We start from the raw sequence: 10,405 nt of genomic DNA on the forward strand, positions 1-10,405 counted from the left end.
CATAAAAAGTTTATATTCAATAGATTAAAAAAAAACCACACGGTTGTTTTATTCAGAAATTTTCGGGACAACCAAATCATCTATACATTCTATTCTCATATAAACCAGTCAATTACAATTAGACAAATTAAAACTAAAGGATAATATTACAAGAAAAACATAAAGGCAGCATTAGTTGACATAATACAGTGTTAATACATACAGTGAGGTGTGTATAGGATGCGCGTGCGTGTAGAAGCCGGGCACGTTGTGGGGGCGGTCGTGGTCCGCGTGGGGGGCGGGGAGCGCGGGGGGCGTGGACTGCACCGCCCCGCCCCCCGACACGCCCCGCCCACTGATCGCACCCAGAGACCCCGTCAAGCGAATTGTGCTTGGAAACCCTAACACTGGGAGGAAACTTGTATTTTAAAAATTTATTATTTTTACAATTGCATAAATTTCTAGAATGCTAGAACAATCACAGATGTGTGTATATTTTTAAATTATTTTTAAGTGTTCAGATAAATAGTATAAACAATTATGACTCAAATAAGATTATTTAAGTGTTTTTAATATAGTAATACATTTTACTCTTTACTAACAATATAAATGGGAAAGTATGATGGATAGATGGATGTTTCTTAGAGTTTGCAGCTTAAACTACTGAACGGATCTCGATGAAATTTGTAATAGACGTAGAGGATAATCTGGAAGAACATGTAGGCTACTTATTTTTGCTTTTTATTTCACTAAGCTAAAGGTAACTAAATAATTAGTATGTACCATTAGAGGGGAGGGCGTGGTGCGGCACGATGGGCGTGTCGCGAACCTCGCCCGCGTGCACCGCCTGCAGTAGCGGCGCGTTGTAGCAGTTCTGAGTGTTTGCGATCTGTAGTAATTAGAATTATATGTGAATAACCTAGTAAAAACACCGATTTAAAAAAACTACTAAATTTTGTATCTGTGAAGATTGAGGAAAAAAAAATATTTTAACAGATTACGATAATTTGTATTTTTGTATGTATTGGAATAACTTGAAAACTAACGGGCTGATTTCAAAAGTTCTTTCATCATTAAAAAGCTGTTACCACTAGACAATATACAAATATACAATTTAATATATAAAATGTTGAAATTGCTACTTTATGGCAATTTAAATATAATAACTAAGTGTTATATTGCCTGTTACTCACAGATTAATTACCTTTCTAACGGTGTAAGAATTTCTGAAATCGGCCCAGTAGTTTTTGAGTCATTTCAATACGAACAAAAATACAAATCTTTCCACTTTATAATATTAGTATAAATGACCTTTCGGAATAACTATGGAGCCCACCATTCATTAAAAGAGAGAATTCGAGAACTGACCTGCTGCACTGGTCTGGGTATGTTGACGTAGGCGTGTCCGGAGCACTGCATGTCGGCCTCCGCCCCCGCATACGACCGGCCGAACGAATCATTATTCATCCTGAAATATCATAAATATTAATGACAATCCCATACATTATTTTGATACAAACCAAATTTGGTTCAATGAAAGAAGTAAAATTCCAATTAGGCTCTAGACTTGTGCTAGGATATGGTTCACGAGAATAGTCACACAGCGGGATTCGAACCCTTGACCACAAGGTCGGTAATCCGTACCACAAACCATTAGGCTATTGGCGCTTAATTACAATTATTTTAGTACTACCTACAATGGATGTACAATACTTCATATTAATATTACAAATGCTAAAGTTTAGATAGATTATTACTACATCCAAAGCATTTTGAAAGAGTCACGGATGTAAAATGCCTAAGAGAGCATAGTTTCCGTGCGAAGTCAAGGAAAAATCTAGTACAACATAACAGACCTCATAGAGTCAAGTCGGCATTGCGCCACCGCCTCGTCGTAGGGGGGCGGAGCCTCACCCCGCGGCAGGTAGTTGCCGGGGGGCTTCCACGCTGCGAGTGCGGTCTCGCACGTGCCCCCCATGTACCCCATACTGCCACTTATGTATCTGAAAGTAAATAATAAAAAAACATACAGACGAATTGAGTACCTCCTTCTTTTGGGAAGTCGGTCAAAAATTAGGAAATCATAAAAAAAATGTAATTTCACCTAATGTCACCTATTTAACAAAACACACCTAAATAGCAAAGTGACCTCTCAACGTACACATTCTGATTTTTAGATGTTTTGTCTTCTGGTGCAGCCCTGGGATTGCGTGGCCAGTATGCGCCACTCTTAACACAGACTTTTATAAAAACATAATCATTTCCATAGATGTATTCTATTAAATTATTCAAAATTAATAGAGTAATTGATAAAATTAAATAAGAAAACATATTCTATGAAACATTTTTTTTCCTATTAGAAACAGTACAACAATCAGTGTCTTAAAGGATCAGTGGTCCTTCGAGTCGGATGGCCACGCAACCTCGGGTGGCACCACCTATATCAACAAAAATAGGTGGTGTTTTTTTTTTTTATAACACAAGGTGGCAAACGAGCAAGCGGCCACCTGAAACCGCCAAAATGGCGAAGCGACCGCTGCCCATAGACATCCGCAATTGCAGATGCGTTGCCTACCCTTATACGACGGAGGAGGAGACGCACATAAAGAAAATATTTCCCCTTCCTATGCATCTCCTCCACCGTCAAATCCACTTCCTCTTCCCAACCTCTCCTTAAAAGAAAAGGGTGGTAAAGAGAAAGGGACTTAAATTAGGCCTCTGGCACCGCACTCATCAGACGAAACACGGAATTGCTTCCATTTCACGCCTGTCTTCTGTGTGGTTGTGGTACTACACCGGGCGTGCCGGCCCATTCGTGTTAAGATGTTAAAGCGGGCACTACCACTGTCAAAAGTAGTACTGTAGTTTGTCTACACTAAACTGTACTTACCCAATGCTAGTAAGACTGCGTTGATCATCGAGACGCGGTGGGCGACGTCTCTTGTGCGTGCGCACGCGGTACACGACGAGCGCGACGGTGGCCACCACGAGCGCGGCCGCGCCCCCCGCCGCAACACGCACCCCTGCCTCGCCCTCTGCTGGCTTCACCACATCATCTAAGCAGATGAACTCGCAGCAAGTGTTGCCAACACGAAATGATCGACAGTCCTGGAATAAAAAGCATTAAACTTTTAAAGTTATTTACAATTAAACAAAAATCTGGCTTAGCATCATAGGCTCTGCAATCCCAGTAAGCTCTATCAGAATATGTGTAAAATGATGACAGTTACAGTATGAAATAAAATAAAAAAAAAACACAATTTTTTGAACAAAAAAAAAACAAATGTAACAAGAAAACAATATTTCCAGAACATACTGAGATAAAAAAAAAATCTTGGCCAAAAGGAGAAGGCTCAGCTAATGCAGCCAGCTTGTCACTGAAAACAGTGCTGGTTTTCAGCCATGAAAAGAATATTCTATGTTTTTTTTACAGGGAACGCTATTGGGCAGTCATGACTTAGTAAATAAAACTTAAATCATTTAATATATGGAGATGTATGACTAAAGCAGAGAAGTTGTAGAGAAAAAAGGGAACAAGGTATTATCATTTTTCAATTTATGCCCTCCCAAATTTTCTTCTTCTATATAATAAGCAAGTAGGATGGGTATGTAATCAGCATTTACTCTTAGAGGTATTATTGTTTTTAAATAAATAGGAATAAGAAAAAGAATACCGGAGAATAGAAGAATCTGAGAATGCTCTTACAAGATTTTAATTTGTTTTTTTACATCATAAGGTAGCATATAAGCTAGCAGCGCTAATTTACCTTGGATACACTTAAGACTAATGCCAGGTTTTTTTTTTTGTTCATTTAGTGAACTTACCTGTGGGGGTGAACACAGCACTGCTTTGCATACTTTAGGCAGACCGTTATCACAAACACAGAGTGTGCAGGTGTCCGGTCCAGGCACGTAGTGTAACCCATGAGATATATGCCTCCCTCGTAAATCTGTGCATTCACCTTGAGCAGCGATACCTAGAACAAAGCATCCCCAGTTACACACAACACTGCCTCATAAATACCAAGGTTCACGGTTCTTTAATTACTCACTGTAAAAATGCACAGTCGTTAAACACAAAACAACTTTTTCCAACATCTTATGCGAGTATGTATTCAACTAATACATATAAAAGCCATTTTAAAGGCTATAGAACTTTTGTCCTATTTATTTCAAATCGATATTTCGTTCGCTTGCTGTCTGAAATCTTTGCTAAAGATAGGGACAGACATAAAACTGATCATGCGTCTTGAGTTTTTAGTTTCGTCTCGTCTCTGTTTTCGAGTTTGCGCTTTACATTGAGATTTTTTGCGAATTGTGCCTGATGACAGATGTCATCTGTCATGTTAAGTTGTCAAGTGATCAAAAATATAGTCAAACAAGAATGGCTACCCCAGTGAAAATCTATCGATTGTTTCTGATAGAAAAATCAGAAAAACTTACACCCGATCAGAAGTCTTGATGAAAATTCCCTGGAATGCCCAAGGAATGGTTCTGTCAGCACTGAACTAGTTTAGGACAAGCCGTTTACAATATGCCAGTTGAGTCTGCATGATCGAAATGGCCAAAAAAGTGGAACACTATGCCAATCATTGGACCTATTCGCTGGCTCCATTTAGTGTTTATATTTTGCCAGTTGTATGCTAGACTCAATATTGAATTTTACTGTAAAACTGTACTGTCCAAGTGTAAACCAGGCATAATGCTTGCAACATTATATGTCTGTCATAACTGGTAACATAATGTTGGTAATCCTGCTACATTTCTATAATCTGTGATGTTGGTACAATACTCTTTGGTCATTGCATCGTATCATGTAAAATTGTAAAATTCTATTTTTTCTCATATTTTGTGCAACTGTAAGGAAATCGTTAAATATTGACCGAATAATATATTTACCATCGTTAATAATGTTTTACTTAAGCTAAAATCAACACTGTAGTAGTATAATTATGTGAAAAAGAAAGTGTTACCTATCAGTGCAGTGTTTATGGACTCGCTGTTATCAATTTTATATAAAAATATTTTTAATCATGATAAGTATGGTTGATATTTTAAATTATATCCAAAGTGTTAAATTTCCTTGAAGGCACTCTTTACTTCTTAGTATATAAGGTGTGGAAGAGGTAAACTAGGTCATAATAGTGTTCTATCATTTCATATTGAGTACAATGAATGAGAAAAAGTTGTTCCACAATTTTAAGAGCTATATAAACGATACGCCTTTGGTAAGTTTTTGTATTATTATTATTACATTTTATTTTTTAAAAATGCTATTGTTTTTTTAATAGTATGATATCTTTAATTTTATATTACAGAATAATGGTGATAAAAATGGTTCAATACAAGAGTTAAAACCTAAGCTGTTAAATGGTGAGTGCTGATGTTTTAAATCCATATTTCATTATAGAGAAAAGTGAAGACTAATTTCCTTAAACTAATTTCCAACCAATGATGGAATCATAATATTATTTTAAGGGCCTGTCCTACAATTCTTGTAAATTGTCAGATAACAATCCAACATATAAAATATGTGATGGAAATATCAGATTGGTACTCTATCTGACAGTGATGTTACTTTTAAGCTATCTGAGCCTCGGTCAGCCAGTGGTGGGACAGGCCCTAAATCTCATGTGGGTTTATTTTCTATTTAACAAATGATCTGAAAACATAGTATAAATGAAAAATAGTGCAACAGTAGAAATAGAATCCAATAACTAGCAACCAGTGGTTGGTTTATTTAGTGTCAGGTTTAAACCCAAACTGTCTAGTAAGAGCTTCTTATCATGTAATTTTGATTACTAAGTGTGGTTACCTTTTTAGCTCCTATTTAAATAAAATAATATGAAATTCAGTACTAGTTTTGTTGAAATACTAAAATTTTATTAACATAAATTACAATCAATGTTTTTAATTTGATTATATTTCACTTCTCAAGCTTGGGATAAACAAAACTGAATTATAAACAAAAACAATCAAAAAACCAAAACACTAAAAGGCAACAAAATAATTTCTTGAGTTACTTAGACCTCTTATTGTAGCTTTTGTTTTACAATTTTCTCATAGTGACATGTTTAGTATATAACTAACTAGGGAATTGTGATATGATATTTTATTATTATTACACTTTCATATGTACAGTGACAGTAAAAATGCAAACAAATTAATTTCCTTATTGCTTTATCTTAAACAATTCAATAACAAACAAGTAAATTGTTTACTTCATATGAATAAGTTATAATTAAACATTACATGACATATTCCTTTTTTAAGCCAGTTAAACAGTTCATAAAGAGGAAATATTTGTATTTTTGTATATATTGAACTATCTCAAAAACTATGGGGCTGATTTAAAAAATTCCTTCACAAATTAATAGCTACATTATCACTTAGTCACATAGACTATATTCAAAAAATAATTCCACGCAGATGAAGACGCAAGTAACAGTTAGTTTAAAAATGTATTAAGAGGCATAGTGAACTGATTTTTTCACTAGTACTTTCTTTGAAAGGTACTATACCAGTTATCAAGTTTAGTGCCACCTCATGTCCTTGTTGACATTTTACAAAATTATGATAAGCTCCATATTTTGTTATAAAATAAACTAAACAGTGTTACAAAATCAAATATGGTCTTTTAATTATTTTTTAATGACACCTACTGGCAATTAATTTAAATACAATATTTTCTTAATCTATACTATTATAATAAAGCGTAAACACTCCTTTCTTTGTTGCCTAAGATGTCAGCAATTACAGCATGTTTTTAAATAATTCTTTTTTTAATAAAAAGCCCGACATTTACGTCACGCTTTAGGCTATTTAGGCTATATATTTTCACGCCATTCAACTTAGGGGGTAAATATTTTGAATAAAGATCCTAATGTGGGAAAGAGGCCATAAGTTGCTGCCAACATCAAGGAATCAAGGTTGCCAATGTTTTTCGTGTAATGTCATTTTAACATTTGCTATTGATAATTTGACAAATGTAAACAATGAAGTAAAATTTTCGTAATTCTATGCGGATGAAGCCGCACGGAACAGCTAGTATTATATAAGATAAAAGATTTGTATATGTGTATGTATTGGAATAACTCAAAAACTACTGGACCAATTTTAAAAATTCTTTAATCATTTGAAAGGTTATCTTTGAGTAACATAGGCTTTATTTTATTATTGTAATTTCATGCGGATGGAGTCGTAAGCTGCAGTTAATTATAATAATGGTTATAAAGCTATTAATAGATAGTGTTAGTGAGATTATGTGAAAAATGTCTAAGTGAAGTCAATTGCCTCCTCTATATAGTTTTTTAATCTCTTTAACTCTTAGTTAACTGACACATCAATGATGTAAAACAATAATAACTCGATTGCGTATGCGTCGCGTAACTAACTGTAACTCTCCTTATGCTATCCTGGTACATTTTGTAACAATTATTTTTTTTATCCCAAACATAGTTTCTATGTCTTAGGCGTAAGGTTGAAGTTACTGTGAATTTTAATATAATAAACAGAAACTGTATGTTACGACCTCGCGTTATGGTGGTAGGAAATGATGACCCACTAGGGTGATGCTAGTCGATTGGTTTTGGTATTGCTTGGGCGAGGTTAGTTATTTTTGTAATCAATACAATGAAATACTTAGAATTGTTGATGGAATTAAAAAAAAACCTTGTTCAGTATGAATCAATTTCTATAGAAAGGTCAAATTATAGGAGGATCATTGTATATACGAAGGTAAAAAAATATATTCCTTTTACTGACAGACCTTGTAAATAATTAAGAGCCTGTCCTACAATTCTTGTAAATTGTCAGATAACAATCAAAGTATCGGATTTTGGTACTCTATTTGACAGTGACGTCACTTTTAAGCTATCTTATCTATCAGCTAGTGGTAAGACAGGACCTTAGTATTTTTATCCTACAATTCTGTGAAATATTTGTACAATTTTCTCACATGAATAGAGTCGTAATTACAATTTTACAATTCAATATTTAGTGTATTGCTTTTACATTTATTTTCTTATGCGTCAGTATGTAAGCTAAGGTTGGAATGCCGGATATGGCCTTAGGTGATTCCCCTGAGTATTTGTAGTTCTTTGACACTAACTGAGGGGTTTCCTTGTTTTTCAGGGATTAAACCTTAAGCCCTTTAGACTTTTACAAACGTATTTACTTAAACAAAACGGTACAAACCACTTCTGTATTATTTTCTTTTTTTTCTTCTTTATTCTGATTCGATAAATACATGAAAATAATAAATACTCGACTGTAGATATCTAGTATGGACATACAAAAACATTTCTCTGTAATAATAATTGTATTATACTTCACTCGTTAAAATTCGCTGACACTACGGGAGTAGGATAAGGCAGGGGAGATGATGATGATGATGACTTCACTCCTTAAAATCTGAATTGTTGAAGCTGTTAAGCCTTCCGAACATCTATTCAAACATATAAAAATTATAAATAAAAGTAACATATTTTTAATTAACATTTTAATCCACTAGTTTCAATATAACTAACGACTTGAAATTAAAAAAATAATAAAAAAACACGGCCTATTTTACTCACTGATAATGTAACTTTTTATAGGTGAAAGAAATTTTTAAATCGACCTATTAGTTTTTTAATTATTTCAATACATGCAAAAATACAAATCTATCGTCTTTATAATATTAGTATGGATTAGAATATCTATTGAAAAACAGTGCTAGAGACCAATAACATTCACATGAATGGTCCAGTCGCCTTTTTAATACCACGACCATATACTCGTAGAACACACGCTTGCACGTTTGACATAATCGTGTGTGCGATTAAATTGCCATGAATATCAAACGCCTTCGTTCTCATTTGTGCATTTGAATTTTGTTATATGAAATCGAGCGTCGGTGGCTCAGTGGTTTGAACATTTGACTTGTAATCTACAGGTCTTAGGTTCGAATCCCGCCATGTACCAAAGTGATTTTCGATTTTTCGAATTTTCATATACACATAATTTACCCGAAGTTCTTACGGTGAAGGAAAACATCGTGATGCCTGCACATATCGGCGAAGAAATTCAAAGATATGTGTGAAGTCAACCAACCCGCACTTGGCCAGCGTGGTTGACTATGACCTAGTCACCCCTTACTAGGGTAGGCTCCGAGCCCCTCGGTGGGGACGTATAGTGAGCTGGTGATCATGAATTGAGAATTTGACAAATGTAAACAATAAAAAGTTTTTATAATTTCACGCGGGTGTAGCCGCACAGGAACTAATATGAATAAAAGAAATAAATGATTAATTCAAACAAGGTCACGGTGGCAGTGGAGCGAAAATGTGATTTGGTCAGATGCGGTCATCATCCGAGGTCGACTGAGAAACCGCACTGTTCTCAAGAAGTCATACAATCGACACCATTTTATTTACAAAGTTTCGCGAATAGCTTGAATTACTCATCTCTTAGAAGTTAAAATAATCTTACTAATATGCATGCGAATGTTTAGATATATGTTTGTTAGAGTTCGTAATCGAAACTGTTTAACAGATCACGATGACACTTGGTATAGATGTAGACGATGGTCTGGAAGAACACATTAGTTAGCTACTTTCTTTTGCTATTATTAATTATTCGCGGACGGAGTCGTGGGCGAAAGCTAGTTCCTGACAAAGCAATTTAATGCCACCCCGATATTAATGTGTTATGATATTAAAGTTGCGACGCGAACTCTGTTAAGTAACCACTAATGAACAAGCTTTATCTTTGAGTCAATATATGGATATTGTAACAAAATTTGTTTATAATTATAGTACGTAAGTGTAATTAAGTTTATACAAAAATATAAATGAAGAAGGTACTAATTGATTTTTTTCCTTTTGTTAAAAACCTTTACACTTTCGTTTGAAATACTCGGACTTGAGCTAAACATTTTATCTATTGACACATGTGTAGCTCATTTTTCACCCCCCACGGTGAAGTAATTTCGGCATCAAAGTTCTTGCCAGGCATCTGTTGTAAAATTACGCGGAGTCCTGTACTATAGTATATTTAAATAAAAGCAATAAGGTAGAAATGGGGACAAATGGCAATAAAAGGAGTCCTATGTCATTGATTTAGAGATATAAATCTACACTAAATGACTACACACTTAGCCTAATGATTGGGGGTACGGATCACCGATCTTGCGGTCGAGGGTTCGAATCTTGCCGTAAACCGTATGCTAGAACAAGCCTAGAGCTTAGTTGGATTGGTCAAAGGGAAATTTGCAAAAATCTACTGTTTTTTATTAAAAAAAAACTTAAATGATCCTGAATGCAGCGGTATGTGTTACGTTGCTCCAGGCGAGCTGGTGGTAGGCGCGGCTCACAGCGTAGTGCTCCTGACGCCACTAAGCGAGCGGGACAGCGGCCGCCTTGGATCACTCTTCGTCACCAATTAC

At 35.1% G+C, this 10,405-nt stretch overlaps 2 protein-coding genes across 2 annotated transcripts in view; one reads left to right on the forward strand and one right to left on the reverse strand.

Annotated features, from left to right (window-relative positions):
- Positions 1 to 4,294, reverse strand: part of LOC106105059 — a 7,301-nt gene extending 3,007 nt beyond the window's left edge. Inside the window, exons 1-7 of the mRNA XM_013285284.1 lie at positions 4,032 to 4,294; positions 3,805 to 3,956; positions 2,870 to 3,087; positions 1,836 to 1,982; positions 1,348 to 1,447; positions 763 to 868; positions 175 to 386 (exon numbers count right to left, since the gene is read on the reverse strand). Coding sequence (XP_013140738.1) covers positions 175 to 386; positions 763 to 868; positions 1,348 to 1,447; positions 1,836 to 1,982; positions 2,870 to 3,087; positions 3,805 to 3,956; positions 4,032 to 4,077 — 981 coding nt within the window. The 5' untranslated portion in view covers positions 4,078 to 4,294. The remainder of the gene's footprint in view (positions 1 to 174; positions 387 to 762; positions 869 to 1,347; positions 1,448 to 1,835; positions 1,983 to 2,869; positions 3,088 to 3,804; positions 3,957 to 4,031) is intronic.
- A 453-nt stretch (positions 4,295 to 4,747) lies between these two features.
- LOC106105060 (myotubularin-related protein 10-B) overlaps positions 4,748 to 10,405 on the forward strand; it is a 13,685-nt gene continuing 8,027 nt past the window's right edge. The window contains exons 1-3 of the mRNA XM_013285285.1: positions 4,748 to 5,207; positions 5,298 to 5,352; positions 10,308 to 10,403. Coding sequence (XP_013140739.1) covers positions 5,151 to 5,207; positions 5,298 to 5,352; positions 10,308 to 10,403 — 208 coding nt within the window. The 5' untranslated portion in view covers positions 4,748 to 5,150. The remainder of the gene's footprint in view (positions 5,208 to 5,297; positions 5,353 to 10,307; positions 10,404 to 10,405) is intronic.

Source organism: Papilio polytes, unplaced genomic scaffold (genome assembly GCF_000836215.1).
Source record: "Papilio polytes unplaced genomic scaffold, Ppol_1.0 DF823177.1, whole genome shotgun sequence".
NCBI classification, from domain to species: domain Eukaryota; kingdom Metazoa; phylum Arthropoda; class Insecta; order Lepidoptera; family Papilionidae; genus Papilio; species Papilio polytes.